Source organism: Natator depressus, chromosome 1, assembly GCF_965152275.1.
Source record: "Natator depressus isolate rNatDep1 chromosome 1, rNatDep2.hap1, whole genome shotgun sequence".
Lineage (NCBI taxonomy): Eukaryota > Metazoa > Chordata > Testudines > Cheloniidae > Natator > Natator depressus.
This window is the reverse complement of record NC_134234.1, coordinates 202,438,339-202,455,113: the sequence shown is the minus strand read 5'-3', so window position 1 is coordinate 202,455,113 and position 16,775 is coordinate 202,438,339. Positions and strand designations below refer to the sequence as shown.

Below are 16,775 nucleotides of genomic sequence, written 5' to 3'. Positions count from 1 at the left end.
CCTTCCCACCCCTTGACAACCATAAGTGGAATTTCACTGTTTAATACTTCAACTACATCTTTAAGGTTTAGACAGTAAAAATCTCTTGGGAGTTAAACCAAATACAGTGACGGACTGCTTTGGACAGGGGCTCCTACGGCATAATGCTCAGGACTGCTTCCAGGCAGCAATGCTTAGAGTCTGCAAGAGATCCAGATGCTGCTACCCCTGAGGGACGTTCTGATGGAGAGAGAGGAGCTTCTCCATCCTGTGTACAGTCAGGATGGTGCCCTGAACAAAGCAGGTGCACCTTCCTTCCCTCCCACAGGGACTAAGCACCAATGACTGGGGCAGGGAAAACAGATCTCAAACTCACCTGACTCATCTTCTCTCTTTGCAGGGGCTACATCCGCCTGAGATTGCCTGTCCAATGTAGCAGAATGGCTCACCACTAACCCTCTCTGCTGGGTCTCGTCATGCAGTGTATCATACAATACTTGGCTGGCTAGGACAACATAAGGGCTCTCTATAACCTCTGCCACACTCTGTTCAGTAGCTGTTCCACTGAGAGCAGAACTGGCTGCCATAGGAGAAGGACTCTCTGGTATCTTGCTCACAGATTCTCCATTACCCAGTGCCTGTTGTCCCACCAGTGAAGAGTTCTGAGCCACTACTATGTCCGTGCTCCTGTGGATGATCTGATGAGCAGCACTGATGTGTTTCCGCTGGAACTGCCTCACTGTACACAAAAAAGAGAGAGGATTTTCACTTGCAGCCATATTGCAAGAATTCTCTGCATGGACACCCACCCTCCCCCACTGCCCCAAAGGCAGCTCTCAGCTTACAGGAGCTATGAAAGAACCTGTCTCAGGAAAAATCACACCCTTCTGGTTTTGGCTGATAGGGTTCTACTACCATCTAATAACAGCAAGCAACCTTGCATTTTGCTTTGAAGGCAAGCTGTAGAAATGGAAAGAACTGTCCAGTGTGTTTCTTTCCTACTCAGAGCAAAAGTGAGAAAGGTATACTCCTGTATTTTAAAATCATTTTCCCATCACTATTTGTTTATTGAAACAAATATTTGAAAGAGTGCATCTGAAATCTGTCCTCTAAACCACAGGATTTTTACTCTAGCACTGGTGCACAACTCTGGCTTTTTACAGCTTTGTTATTACAGGATTCCTTATGAGTGCTGAGCTGAGCTTACCATAGGCTACTGCTTTGTTATTGTAGGTTTGCTGATGCGTGCTGAGTTCTAAGAATACCTGAAATGGGAGACAGAGTAGCCCACTAAGTCACCTAGTTTATCTCCCTGGGCCCATGCAGGACGGTTCCTTACTGTACATTTTATAGTTTTCCTCCAGTCAAATACTCCCATCCTTTGCTTGGGTGACAATTCCCCAGTCTAAAGCATTCAGCCTATATTTTCCTTTCCTTAATTTTATCCCATTACTTGTAGTTCCCTCTGTGTTTATAGCTTTCAGATATTAGTACACTGTTCCCCCTCCCAATCATGATTAAAAAGGAGTTTGGTTGTGCAGGCAGGACTGAACCATGGTCTGCAAAAGTCCAAGGTTGTCCCAGGGTTTGGGTCCATCTACACTGCGAGACTGAGTCACGTTTTAACTGGAACTGAAACCCACGTTGAATCCTGTGGGTCTAACATGCTGTAACAAGCTCCCCAACATGGTAGTTGCAACAGTATAGATGGGACCGCACTATCATGTCTGAATATCATTAATGTGCTGATTACTCATCTTCCAGACCCATAATGAAGACGTAAACTAAAGTAATACTGGATCTAACACTAAGCCCTGCAGCTCCTCTCTGACTCAATACACTGCCAGTGACCAGCTCTCATTTGTTTTCTTGAGTCTGTTTTCAATCCACATGGCAGTACTCCTCTTTTCCAAGGCATTTTGACTTCATTTGGTGAGATACTGCATCAAATGCTAAATCCCACGGAGCTGCTGCACTCCCTTCATCCACTTCTATTGGAATTCCATCCAAAAAAGGGGTGAGATTTGTCCTTTCTAAAGGTGCAGGAAAGATCGTATAGGCCCTGTCCCATAGGCCTATACACAATCATAGGTCGCCCAGGGATCCAAGTATGGCTAAGGGGGTGGCGCATATGGTATGGGTGGAGGCATCCATGGGCACTTGTAGCAGTGAGATGGTGGCTGTGGATGTCTCTCACAAGTGAGATCAATTTCCTCAAAGATCTCTGGAAAAGTGCCTCTGTTGGGATGGAGAGGAGCACCTTTGACAGATAATTGAGCGACTGAGGCAAGATGTTCATTAGAATCCTCCTCTTACAGATCACTCTGGAGTGGTGGGAGCACTGGAAGCAAAAGAAGGTAAAACTGTCAGTACCGGAAAGATGTCTGGAGATCTGGATGTCTTTGGTATCAAGAGCAGACTGGAGCTGAGCAATGGTGATCTGGGTGTCTTGGACATGTCCAGTGTCTTGGACATTCTTGTGGAAAACAAAACTCCAACAGTACGTGGCCTGAGACAAAGTAATGGCGGCTGATACAATTGACTGTACTGAATCTCATATGCTTGGGGTGGGGAAGGGGAGAGACTCCAAATGGAGCCCGAGCAGACTTCTTTACCGATTGAGAAGAGGTAGAGCTCTTCTTGCTACCTCACTCCTCTGATGGTATTGATGGCCTATTGGAGCCCCACATTTTGAAGTCTTTAGGCTTTACAGCGTTCTCAGTATCTGAGGAACCAGCAACCTTGTGGGTAGCGAATCAGAGACCGATGGATGCCCAAGTGGCTGGCGTCATTGGGAACTATGATTTCGAGGTAGATTCCCTACCTGGAGAACTTGAGGGCAAGGTCTTGGAAGTCTTATGAGAGGAATCTTTGGTCTTCCTCTTAGACACCCTCGAGGAGTGTGTCTCGGACACAGCAGATGTAGCCAATTTACTGGAGATCAGCATACGGGGGAGTCCCCTGGACTGGATCAGAGGCTGGGTGCAGTGAGCTCTCCACCATGGATAGTCCAAATTTGATCTCCCTGATTTTTTCTGAGTCTAGATTTTAATACCAGAGAGAAGTTGTACTTTTGGAAATATGAGATTCCCGAGGCAATGAATGCATGGGATTGCCTGTCACTCACTGGGATTGCCTCCAGCCATGATAGGAAGTGTTTGAAACCAAGAGAACCAGGCATGCTCTCCCAGTAACATAAAGCTCCCAGGAGGGGAGAAACTAAGATACATACATCTAAAACTACTACTAACTACCACTAAAAACAATTATAATAAACTAACTACTATAAGAGCCAAAGGGATACAGTTGAGGTAAAACTCAACATGGAAAACTGCTAAGGCCCCATCTCAGGCCGAGGTGGTTGAGAAGGAACTGAAGGCGGTTCACTTGCACATCACTATATAACAACAGTGCGAGCATGAAACTGAGTAACATGCACATGCTGGCCAAACAGACACTGCTATGTGAAATCTCCAATCAAAGAGTAGGTGCACCACGGGTGGAGCATCTACAGGGGCACTACTCGAAGAAGAGAAAATTACTTACCTTGTAATTCTGCTTCTCAGAAGATATCACGATGCAGGATTCTCACTCCTGAGTCTTGGCTCCATAGCCTGAGAGTGGCAGAATGCCACTAGTGCTTAAGATTTTTTGACCTCTAAGGGCAGCAGTAGCAGGTCAAAGCATGAGCCAGGCCCCCTACTGGCAGGCACATGGCTGCATAACTTTCCAATTAGTTCCTTCTTGACAATGTTCGGAGAATGAGTTTCCACAGGAGCTGCACCATATCAAGTATTGCTCCAGCTCTTCTTCATTACCCCAGTGCATTCTTTCCTGGGTCCAACCTTGCCATCTGGTCAGGTCCTATCTGGTTTATCCCAAATTTTGGAGTCCTTTGACACTTTTACTCTGCAGTATTTCAGGGGTGCCTTGTTTATATTCAATACTTCAGTACTTGCTTTAGCATTTGTCACAATTAATATATTGGTGCCTAGATGACTGTTTGCTAGTGCCGCTCTAAAATCAGAAGTCCCAATATTTTCAGCCTCTCTTCATATGGAAGTTTTCCTATACCTTTGATCATGTGCAACCATCTCTGAACCCTCCCTTTCTGCTCTGTCCTTTTGGAGACACATGGACTAGAACTGAACACAGTATTCCAGGTTAGGGCATATCATCGAGATATATATTGTTATAAGTAAGGTTAAATCTTGTTATGGGTTGAGTTAAAACCAATGGGCGAAGGCATCCTTCATTTAAAATAGTTGTAAGAAGCAGATAAGTCACCATACCTAAAAAAAAGCCTAACAGAGTCTGCCTAAAAACTAACTTCAGGCGGGCAGGGGCTCCACTGGTATTTGTTCTGACCAAAGGGTTGTATGAGTGAAAGACAAACTGGGGTGCAGACACAGAAATTGAGATAGACAGGACACCAAATACAGACTCAGAGGCAAGAAGCAAGAAAGCCAAGAAGTACCATGTGAGCATGCTATATATGACCCTGGAAAAAGCGAAAGAGAACATTTTTTTGATCTGGTGCTGGCTAAAGAAGCTTGGGGCTGTAAGCTAAGAAACTGTTACTTTGTTTCTGGTTCCTCCTGTGTTTGGAGAAGTAGGACCTTGTACATTTCCTTGTAAATAAATGAGATTGCATCAAAGAAAAAAGGAGGTGACTTACTATAACTGGCGGTTCTTCAAGATGTGTGGCCCCTATCTGGATTCCAAACATAGCATGTGTGCCATGTGCTGGAGCTGGAAGTGGAACTGTTCGTAGTAGTGTCCATTGACCTGTACATGCATCATGAATCGGCCGCGTAGCACACCTGAGGTTTTAAGAGGCTGTGTGTGTCGATGCCACTCCAGTTCTACTTGTTCCAGTAAGCGATGGAGCCCATAGCAGAGGGGATGGAGGATGGGCATTGGAATCCAGTTAGAAACCACCCATCTCAAAGAACCACCAGTTACAGTAAGTAACCTCCTCCTCTTCTTCTTCGAGCGATAGTGCCTATGTCGATTCCATATGTGGGAGAGTAGCAAGCAGTGCTCAGTGTAGAGGTGGGTGCGAGGGCTCTTGAGAAGTTACGGTCTGCAGGACAGCCCGACCGACTGCTGCATCTGTTGCTGTTGCAGAGGCAATGGCATAATGGATAGAAAATATGTGGACAGAGGACCAAGTGGCCACCCTACAAATGTCCTGCCCCAGAACATCCACAAGGAAGACTGACATGGCGGCATATGCCCATGTGGAGTGAACCGTGACTCCTGAGGGAGGGAACAGGACATGAAAGAGCACACAGAAGTCCTCAATACAATGAGAGATCCATTTGGAGAGGTATTGTGAAGAGAGGGCATGGCCCTGGCAGCTCTCTGCAATGGCGAGGAAGAGCCAGGGCAAGACCAGGAAGGCTCGGGTGCATTGGAGATAAAAAGATAATGCCCGGTAGACGTTGAGAGAGTATAATGTGCACTCCCTGGGGGAGGCGCGTGGTTTAGGGTAGACAATTGGGAGGTTAATGCACTGGTTGAGGTGGAATGGGGAGGCCATCTTGGGGAGGAGTTTGGGGTGAAGATGCCTGGAGACCTTGTCCTTGTGGAAGACAGAAAAGGAGGGGTCCGCAATCATGGCTGCCAGCTCGCTAACTCACTGTGCAGAGGTGATGGCCACCAAAAAGGTCACCTTTGTGAGAGATGGGTGAGGGAGCAGGTCACAAGGGGTTCAAAGGGTGGCTTAATGAGGGTGTAGAGGTCAAGGTTCAGGGCCCAAGAGAGAGTAGGTTTCTGCACAGAGGGGAAGGCCATGAAAGAAGCAGGTGGTAGTCGGGTGGGTGAAGATGGAAAACAGGAGGAAGGAAGGCACTGAGCATTGCCAGGTGGACATGGATGGAGGAGTGGGCAAGACCTGACTTGCGGAGGTGAAGGAGGTAATCCAGGAGCATGGGGAATGGAGAAGAAGTCTAGGGGGTGGCGGTGCACCCATGCAGTGAAGCGGCGCCATTTAACCTGATAACAGGCTCTAGTGGACAGTTGTCTGCTGTGAGTGAGGCTGTCACACACGGGTCAGAGCATGCCCTGTCTACATGCAAGCCCCATCCAAATACCAAGCCATGAGGTGGAGAGGGCCTGGGTTGGGGTGCCACAGGTGGCTGTGCACCTTTGTGAGGAGATTCGGGAGGCAGATTGGAGGGGGGTGAGTGGAAAGGCAAAGGAGATCTGTGAACAAATACTGGTGATGCCAGGAGGGGGCTATGAGAAAGACTATAGTATAATCCTGCTGCACCTTGTGCAGGACTTGTGGGAGCAGGGAGATGGGTGAGAAGGTGTAGCGTAGTTTGGTGGTCCAGGGAATGAGAGGGGGGTCGCCCTGTGAGCCAGGACCGAGGGCTCCTCTGGGGTAGAAGAACCTCCTGGACGAGGGCAAGCTAGTTGCCAAGGTGGCCCTCCAAGCCATGGTTGACACCACCGACACCACATCCCACTCTCTGGCATCCAGGGTGGTGCTGTGCCACAATTCGTGGCTTCAATTCAGCGGTTTTCTGAAAGAGGTCCAGACTACCTTAGAGGACGTCCCCTTTGACAACTACAAGCTCTTCAGCAATAAAACGGATGAATTCCTCCACTCCCTTAAGGACTTCTGTGCCACCCTCCGCTCACTGGGCATCTATACCCCAGCCCTAACGGTAGGTGGCAGCAGTTGTCCTTTTGACCCTTTCCCCCCAACACCCCCACACACAGCCCCCTCACTACTCTGCTGCTGCTACCTGTACCGTTTCCACCTTTCTGCAACGCCTGTCCAAAGGATGTAGGATGGCCAGGAATTGGTTCTGGGGGTCCTAAACGTCTTCCACTTGCAGGCTGAGGGCTGCAGCCATACGATGAAGTAGGCCCTCGTATGGGGATGAGGGAGGAGCACATCATCTGGGGACGAAGAGGCCCCAGTAGGGATTGGCGATGTGGCAATGCCCTGGGTTTCTGCATAGACGGAGGGAGAGGCAGTGTGGGTCGGAGACAGTTGGTGATGTGGCAGAGACGGTACCCCGCAGTCCTGGTAAGGGTCCCAGTGGGGCCAGTCATACAGATCCGCAGGCATCACCAGTCCCCAAGGGTTATGGAACCATGTCGCGGCAGAGGGACTGTACACAGGTGGGTAGAGCTGGCACTGAGGGTTCAGGCTACAGGAACACAAAGGTGAGAAGGCATGTTCCATCAGAGGACCTCTCCAAATCAGAAGACAGATTCAGTAGAGGCAGGGCTTGTGCAAGGTGTGGCGGTCCAGGAGCAGGAGAGGTTCAGTGGTCGACAGTGCCAGCGGAGACAGGCAGAGTGGAGCAGGATGCTGCCAGAGCAGGAGAGGTTCATCCGCCGTAGATGGAAGCCCCACCAGGGCTGGAGAGCCAGAGCACTGAGGGGAACCAGCGTATGACAGCATGAGCTCGGCCGCCAGCATCAAAGAGGACGGCATCCCAGCATGCGTGGGACCAGGCTTGAAAGTCCGGATGGTCCTGGCCATGTCGACAGCTCCGGGGGTGAAGGCAGTGGGCCATGCACCATGGCCAGAAGTGGCACTGGCGGGATGCAGTGGTGTGTGGACTTAGGCTCCGTACGAGACTTCTTGGGCGGTGGAGCGGCTGGCTCGATGCGCAACTTCTCACCCAACCTGGCACAGCTCGGGGAGGCAATGCTGCATTTGGAGGTGGTTGCCATCAGGGAGTCACCCTTACACCCACGTCTGTGGTTCTTATGCACATGGGGGGGCTTCAGCAGTACCGCCGGCGCCACATGGGAAGGGCCCGGAGAAGCGCTCACTGTTGGCAACAGCCAGTGCTCCAGTTGATCTGTCAGCACTGGATCCAATTGCTCACGTGGGTGCACAGTCTCCTACATGAGGTGTTTGCGGAGGTGAAGTTCTCCAGCTTCCCGAGTTCGAGATGGGAAGAAGTGGCAGATGGAGCTATGGGCGACGATGTGAGCTTCGCTGAGGCAACAGAGACAGCATTGGTGTTCATCACTCACAAAGGAACGTGGGCATGAAGCACAGCTTTTAAAGCCAGCGTGCCGGGGCATAGCCCTGGGATGGGGAGCACCCTGTGAGGGGAAAAAAGGGGAGACCTAACAAACAACGGTGGACAACTATATACAACTAGAGGAAACTATTTACAGGAAAAAAGAGACAAAAAGTTCTCTTAGCAGGCTAAGAGCACTGAAGAACGGGGGTTCAAACTCTGGCCATGCAGCAGTAAGAGGGAACTGGAATGGGGTCGACCCCAAAAGCCTCAGATGTACCACGTGGCCAATGCATGTGCGGGTCAACAAACACCACTACTACAAACAGTTCCAGCTCTGGTGCATGGCACGCACGTTTGGCATCCACATAGGGACCATCATTCGAAGAAGAATTCCAGACTCCATCAATTTCCACTTTCAACTGGAACATCCCCAGGATTCTGAACTTAGACTTGCCAGGCAGGTTGAAAAGGGGCAACAATATGCATCCTACTATTTTGTTTCTTTTTCGCCTCTGCTGAATATGGAGCACAGGTTTTCACTGAGTTATTTACAATGACATTCATATCTTTTTCTTGAGTGGTTATCTCTTGTGTTCTAAATTAAATGTACATTGCTAAAATATATCAATGAAAAGGTGGCTTTTTTACATTTAGGTCTAAAAAATAACTCATTGCCATAAATTTTGCTAATTGTAACTCTCTAATGCACAGATCTACTCTGAAAAGTGGCTACGTAAAAGTGGCCATATCTGATCCCTGGATGTAGCTGCAAACTTCAGTGACCATAACTGGTTTGTACTGACTACTCTGTTAGCTCTACAGAACCTGTGCAGTTAAGAGAGGGAGCTATTCTAGCTCGTGCACCATCAACAGATTGTTTGCTAGGTCCTTAATTGTTATTGTTGGTGATACACAAGCCAGAAAGAAGCTAGCATGATTCTTAAATCCCAGAATGTGTTTGCAGGGCTTGTAGTTAGCAAATATTTATATTTTTAATCAGTAAACTGTGAGCACATTTGCTCTGGAGTCAGAGAGAGACAATAAAACATAGAACCCCTATTATGCTATTTTTTACATTTGCTTTTCAAAGTCCATACACGCTTTATGGGGAGCGTGTCTGCAATCTTCTGAATGGGCCGGGCAAGAGAAGTCTCCTGATCAAGAACTGTCATTCCATCCTGATCATCATCATGACACATGGATTTCTAATGTCCTTCCAGTCTCTGAACTATGGAGCCATAATATTCAGACTTGATTAAAACAATGCCCCCTCTACAATAGCATAAGATTTTCCACTGCAAACATGATGTCACGAAATCAATCATAAGACATTATATCTGTTCCTAGTTCTGGGCAAATTAGAAAGGAACAAAGACAAAGAGAAAGAAACACAATATAAGCTTCCTTGTACATTTTCTATTTGCATAAATTAACTACAGATTAGGGACTTTTGCAGTCAGTGGGAAATTGCTACATACTCAATAATTCAGACTAATTCGGTGCTATTCAAACACTTTTTTCAGTATATTCAAGGAACAATGGACTATTTCAGCTCTAGCGTAAGTAGGTGCAGCTCCACTGATTTCAGTGGAGTGATACCTGCTTACACTAGGGTTGAATTTGAGCCACTATGCCTAAAAAGATTAGAGCACATAAATAGCAGTGTAATTTTTCAAGCTCAGCCTGGAACCTGGGCTTCAAGACTCTCCCCACTTTCCAGGTTTCAGAGCCCAGACTCCAGCCTGAGCCTGCACAACTACATTGCCATTTTTAGCCCCGCAGTGTGAGCCCCACAAGCCCAAGTCAGTTGACCTGGGCTCTTACACTAGCTGTCATGGGTCTCTTTTTGCTGTGTAGACATATCCTCAGACTCTACAGAAACTCCTGGCAGATGGACCTTTCAGCCAATAAATCATAGTTTAAGAAGAGAACAAAGCTATTGGCCTCCTTACCTTTCTCCTTGACAGAGATTTTCTGTAATTCTGGTATCAGGAAACCGTAAACCAGCTCTGCTACAATCTCTTCTGATTGCAGACGAGTTCGGCTACAGAACAAACACGGAGAGTGAAATTAACACTTATTACTTTACTTCCCACCACACCACTACCACACTCTCTTTAACATTTTAAAAAATTGTTTAACTATTTTGAAGTGAGTTTAGTGCTGGTGAAAGCAATTGTCAGCCAGGGAAAGTGAAGGCCTCCGTTTATCCACAAAAATTGGTACACAGCCATGATCCTAAGAGCATCCCCATGCCAGAAGGCAAGGGACTTCCTGGTATCTAGCACTGAATTTCAGCTGACCTAACCAGCTCAGTGTACCCCAACTCATTATTGTTATAATCTGTATCTAAAAGATGTCATGTAACATGTCACCAGAAAACTAATAACTCGCTGATCATTAATATTCTTGCATGATACAGCTATGGTCAACCCACAAAGAATTATACAGATGTGCTGGAATTATGACTAAAATGTGCTTAGATCAGGCATGTCAGGGGAGTTAAAAAACATTTTTTTCCAAAGGAATGCGGTTCTGCCTGCTTGTACGTGTTTCCCCTTTAAATTGTGCAAAGTGTGACCAAAGGCAAAGAAAAGCACATTTGCATACCCGGTAAACAAGGCCATTAGAAGATCAGGTGGGGAAAAAGTGTTCACTTAACAATGTCAACAAGGGATGGAGACTGCATTCCCAGGATACCCTCCTGCCTCTTAAAGCAGGGTCAATGAACTTTGAGATATATACTTTTCAAAGGTTTACTGGAGAGGGGCAAAGAACCCCTAAAGTTATCCTTTCCCTGAGGAGACAAGGAAAACCAGCACCTTGGACTCTGTCGGTATCCTGACTCAGAGCTAGTCAGCCGCTGTTAGAAAAGGAATACTGGTGAAGAAACTACCTTAAACAAAGACAGTAGCTTGTTATGTTAGGACTTAGCCATCAGAAAGCATATTTTTACTTGTTTGTTTGCAGGGGCGGCAGGTTTGTATAATTTTTGGTGGTACCCAGAACAGGTCCAAGTCCCGCCCCCCCACACCTGCCTTGTAAGCCAATATATATTTTTTAAAATAATGTAAAAATGGACTGGAAACAGTAAACGTTTAATAGTTTCCCTATATTGCATAATGTGGGGCGGTGTGGGGGGATGAGGGGTTTGGGGTGTGGAAGGGATTCAGGGCTAGGGCAGAGGGTTGGGGTGCCTGGGTGAGGGCTGCGGGTGGGACTGGGGGTGAGGGGTTCACGGTGCAGGAGGGGGCTCAGGGCTGGGGCAGAGGGTTGGGGCGTGGGGGATGAGGGCTCTGGCTGGGAGTGAGGGCTCTGGGGTGGGGCTGGGGATGAGGGATTTGGGGTGTGGGAGGGGGCTCAGGGCTAAGGCAGAGGTTTGGGGTGCAGGGGGGAGGGCTCTGGCGATGAGGAGCTTGGGGTGCAGGCAGTCTGCCCTGGGGCTGGGGCCAGAGAGGAAGACTTCACAGTCCCCCCAGCCCTCTCCCCGCTGGCAGCAGCGAGCTCCAGGGGAGGGGTCCCCCTCTGCCCCCCAGCAGCATACTCACCTGTCACTGTCACTGCATGTGCTCCTAGGGGCTAGGTCCCTCTCAGGTGCAGGAAGCCCCCTCGCCTCCCCTGTGGTGGGTCCCGGAGGGGGGAGGGCTGTCTCTCCTCCCTCCGCAGGCGGCGGCTGTGCCACCACCTCAGTCTGCCGCTGGTGCCGCTCCCTTTTGTAGCCAGCATTGGCTGGCAAGGGAGTGCAGCACAGAGCAGTAGGGCAACCGCCCGCTGCCCAGGGCGCAGGCAGGGACGTTCTGGGGAAGGTGCGCAGGGGCGGCAGGCGGAGCTGGGGGGGAGACCTGGCACTGAACATTGGTGGAGCAGGGCCCCTGGGCCCTGAATTTGCTGGAGCCTCGGCACCACGGTCTCATATAACTCGCTGCCCCTGTTTGTTTGTAATGCTTCTATCTTTATCCTTTACACTTGAACTCACTTATAACCTCTCTTTTTTGATTGAATAAACTTGTTTTACTTTTTATCTGCACTGGGGTTCTCAGACTTCAGTGCATCTCAACCCCCTTCTGACACTAAAAATTACTATACAACCCCAGGAGTGGGGACTGAAGCCTGAGCCCGCTTGAGCTCTGCCACCCTGGTGGATGCCAAAGCTGAAGACCAAGGGCTTCAGCCCTAGGCAGGTGGCCTGTAACCTGAGCCCCGCCGCCCAGGGCTAAAGCTCTGAGGCTTGGGCTTGGGCTTTGGCCCTGGTCCCCAGCAAGTCTAAGCCAGCCCTTGTAACTCCATTAAAATGGGGTCGTAACCCACTCTGGGGTCCTGACCCACAGTTTGAGAACTGCTGATCTATACAAACCCAGTGCTTCGATTGAATTGAAGTGGTTAACTCAGTCAAGATAACATCTGCTGTTGTTATCTCTTTAAAGCAGTAGCCAACTTAACTTCTGTTAATTTTCCAGGAGAGGGCTGGAATGGATACAGCAAGGAGACAGTTTTAGGGAAATTTGGGGGTTGCAAGGGTGTGACCTGCATGCTTATACGCTGGCTGTTGGCATCTGGGCTGTGCACCATAGCATTTAAGGCACCCAGAATTGCAGGGCAGGTGGTGACACAACCCTTATTGGTCTGGGTTGAACCCAGAAATGTCACAACAGCCCTGGCTATATACCCCTATACTGACCTGTTGATGTGTGTTACTTCTGCACTGGAGAGAGTCTCTCTACAGTGAAAGGATCGCGAAGTCTGTCAGTTTAGTCTTTGGGTCCTTGCTGAATTGGCCAATTTCTTCCTTTTTGTAACTTCATTTTTGGCTAGTCCCAGTGCCATCTTCCATGCCACATCTCAGGTCAGAGTTCCTCCTTGGGGGGCTACCAACCAGTCCAGGGGCTGAATACATTATCTGCACTAGCAGAATGTTAAAGACCCGGGGAAAACTATGTGGCTACACAATGCACAGCTGCTTTGCCATGGGGATGGACTCTGTGTCACTGTATTTTTAAGGCTAAACACCAAAAGAGGTTGGAGAGACTGAACTGGAGGCATGGCAGCTCCTAAAAGACAGTCACTTCTGAGGCAAAGCTGAACACCATACTGAGGTTTTCAGCAACATGATAAATTCAGCTCAGACCTACATAAGGAGCAGCCAATATGGCCGACCTCATTAAGATTAGCAGTTTCTTTAAAAAAAACTTGTTTTGACTTCTGAGTGAAAGGTGGGTTTATTTCTAGGAGGCTCCCGTATCTGTTGTATTTCCTTTAAAGCCCATCTGCTCTAAACACTTTTAAGCCTTAGAGGACAGGCCAGTTTCCAGATTAAAGGACACCTGCATATTAGCTGTTTTCTATGGCTGGGGTTTTCAAAGGAGTACAAGGAAGTTAGGTGGACAGCTTCCATGGAATTTCCACAAGGTGTGGGTGTCTAACTCCCTTGCATGCCTTTGAAAATCCTAGTGTAAAGGCTTTGTGGGGGGACATTGGGAAACTCTCATCTTATGGTCAGGGCACATCAGCACAGTTGCCGGGAATAGGTCCTACCTCGCCACATCTGAGCTTGACTGGGAACCACCATATCTGCACATTTTTAGGAGTTGTTGTTACATACTTGGCTGAGCCTCCCTAGTGGATGAAAACTGCAGCATGTCTATGCAGCGTTATGAATAGTATTACCCCACCCTCGGTGCCGGACCTAGACTATAAACTTAGCTAGCCAGCCAGGGTCTGAATTGTGCAAAGCAGTGTCTAACTGTGCTTTGTCCACTCCAGGACATACCGGCTTTCCATTTCATAAGCAATGTCATTGATTTCCACAGCCACCTTCTGAATCTCTTCCCTGGCTTGTTCTTCAGCTGTGCTCTCCATGCTGTTCAGGATAACATCTTCCAGGTAAGAATCAACAGTACTCTGGTGTACTTTAACCACCTGAAACAAGCATCAAGATGTCTCTCTTACTCAAGATACAAAATGTTCATTGCTGTGTAGTACCCACTTGCTGGGACTGTCTATGGGGAGAGGCAAAGACCATGGTGTGTCAGCTGAGACTCGCCACTTAATCTGGACTATCTGAGGGCGACTGATTTAGAAGGCATGTTCAGTCTATGAGAAGTTGTCTTAGGGTACATGTCTACACTGCACCTGGAAGCGTGCTTTCCAGCTCAGACAGACAGACACACACTAGTTCTGCTCAAGCTAGCATGCTAAAAATAGAAGCGTAGCCAGGGTAGCACAGGTAGCGGCTCAGGATAGCCGCCTGAGTACAAACCTGCCCAGTCTCCCAGGATATGTAACTCAGGCAACTTGCCGAAGATACACTGCCAAATTGTGAAGCTACCATTTTTAGCACACTAGCTTGAGCATGCTTCCAGCTGCAGTGAAGACGAATCCATAGTGTGAGGTGTGACCCTCTACACCCCAGGGGAGCACCCTGTAACCCTCATATTCATCATTTGTATATAACTGTGATATTACATACAAAGCATGCCTTGTAAGAGATCACAGAAAAAATTATGATCTACTGGAACCCATTGTTCTATCTATCTATATAATGCATATGAAGTTATGAGAATTGTGTTGTATGGTTTTCACTAAAATATGCTGTGGGTTTGGAAAGTGCCCAGATACTAGATCCCCAAAGACAGTAATCAGGGAGATAACCAATGCCTAGGCAGGCATCGAACAACCATCAACAGCCATTGTCCAGCAAGGGAGCTACATAACAATGCAATGACTCACTTGCCCAACGCCACACCAGGAGAATTGCTCAACCTTGCCTGGTGGTGACTCAGTAATGTCCACCAGACATACCTGGACTTGTGTTGTCCAAGCACCTGGACGAAGGGTATAAAACAGAACGCAGACCCTTGCTTGGCCTTTCTCCTCCGCACACCTATGCTGCAAGCAACAAGGTCACTCAGGAGACTGAAGACTCCAACAGAGGAGACAGGCCCAGGTTTCAAGGGTGAAACCCATGTACTATGAACTGCAATATCCAGTGCGGTGAGAAAAACTGCTTAATCTAGATGTTGCCCAGTCTACTAGGGTTGAAAGTTTAGACTGCCTGCTTATATTTTATTGTCTTTGGTAACTATCTCTGACGTTTAGTCTAACACTTATATCTATCTATAATCTCCTTCCTTAGAAGTTTTTAAGGTCAGGCTTGACAAAGCCCTGGCTGGGATGATTTAGTTGGGGATTGGTCCTGCTTTGAGCAGGGGGTTGGACTAGATGACCTCCTGAGGTCCCTTCCAACCCTGATATTCTATGATTCCATCTTCTGTAATCAATAAACTTGTTTGTTTATCTTTACCAGTGAGTTTCCTTGAAGTGCTTGGTAAATTGGCTCAGGTTTACAAAGGCTGGTGTATATCCACTTTCCATTGATGAAGTGGTGAACCAATTAATAAACTTGCATTGCTCAAGAAAGGATCTTGAGCAGTGCAAGATGGCATATTCCTGAGGTACATGGCTGGGAGCTGGGTGGGATTTGACTGTTGCCTTTCTCTGTGTGATCCATGAGTGGCTCTGGGAGCGTTCATGCAATCTAGCAGGGTGTGGGGCTCCCCATGCAGTTGTGCTGAGTGATAACAGTGCATGGAAGGGTTTGCTGCTTGTCACTGGCAAAGCACTGTGAGAGGCAATCCAGGCTGGAGAGTTAAGGGGGCACAGCAGTCCCACAGTCCTAGGCTGCACCCCAGGGATCCCGTCACATGAGGATTCCTTTTCTAATGGCCTTTTCCTGGGGAACTAGTTGTACAGAAACAAGTACAGAAAATGACCTGTGCCAAAGGCAAAACTCTGATCTTCTACGTTTCCTATTTCCTGTACAATGTGCTAGCTCCATTAACTGAATACCAAACATCAACTCATTTCACATAGTCCTCTGAACAGCTGGCAAATAACACTTTACAGCATCAGGGCAGTTTAGATGTGATTAGAACTACCATGGCTTCAATAAATTAATCTTCTTGTAGTCACTTGAATTCTGAAGCAAAATACTTTATCAAAACAACGTGGAACAGAAGCAGGATGAACACACTTGATTTCTTATAATGCATTTAGTTCAGATGTTCCCAGACCATGATCTGCCCAGCACTTGGTAGTGGTCTGCACGGAGATGGTTTATCATAATGTGTTGGCTTTCATCATTTCGAGCTCACTGGGAAGGGTGACATGAGGCGAGTGACAGGGAGATTAGGGGAGAACAGGAGCAGGGGTGCCTCTGAACCCCATGTTCTCCTCCAGTGCGTGTGCCACGATCCTGGGGGGATGTCTCTCTTAGGGGAGTGAGTCTAAGCCTCTCTCCCTCTCTGTGTGTGTGCACCAGCATCTGGGGGACCCAACTCCTCTAGGGGAATCTGACATCCACCCCCATTCATGCCACCCTCATGTGAGCTGGATTCTGGTGGACTTATCCAGCCTGAGGCCCTCTCCCTGACCACCACCATATGAACAAGGATATGTGGAATCCCTGCCCCAGAGTATTGAAGCTGGAACAGGCATACAGGTGGCATGCACCAAGAATACACTCCTGCCACAGAGGAGAAGAGTTGAGCATGGGCATGTTTGATGCACGGAGCAGGTCATTCATCTCAGAGCTATTGTTTCAGGTTCTATTCATTTGCATGGGCAGTTCACATTCAGCTGAGAACACCTCATTGAGATGAATGGGCCACTTCACACCCCTTGGATTCTCCTGTGCTGCAGATGGACTTGTAGAGTCCCTTTCCTCCATTCTCCCCATACCCTTACTAAAAAGTTCCCCTTTCAGCATTGTAATGGACCACCAAGTCTACTATAGTT

General features: G+C 48.1%; 1 protein-coding gene across 6 annotated transcripts in view; it reads right to left on the bottom strand.

The window, feature by feature from the left end:
- CFAP91 (cilia and flagella associated protein 91) overlaps positions 1–16,775 on the bottom strand; it is a 90,351-nt gene that overhangs the window by 27,892 nt on the left and 45,684 nt on the right. For 3 of the 6 annotated variants that reach the window (XM_074974525.1, XM_074974534.1, XM_074974518.1), the window contains exons 15-17: positions 13,750–13,898; positions 9,935–10,026; positions 356–718 (exon numbers count right to left, since the gene is read on the bottom strand). In XM_074974525.1, the coding sequence (XP_074830626.1) occupies positions 356–718; positions 9,935–10,026; positions 13,750–13,898 (604 nt within the window). The remainder of the gene's footprint in view (positions 1–355; positions 719–9,934; positions 10,027–13,749; positions 13,899–16,775) is intronic. The other 3 variants (XM_074974551.1, XM_074974559.1, XM_074974544.1) reach the window with 1 other exon arrangement.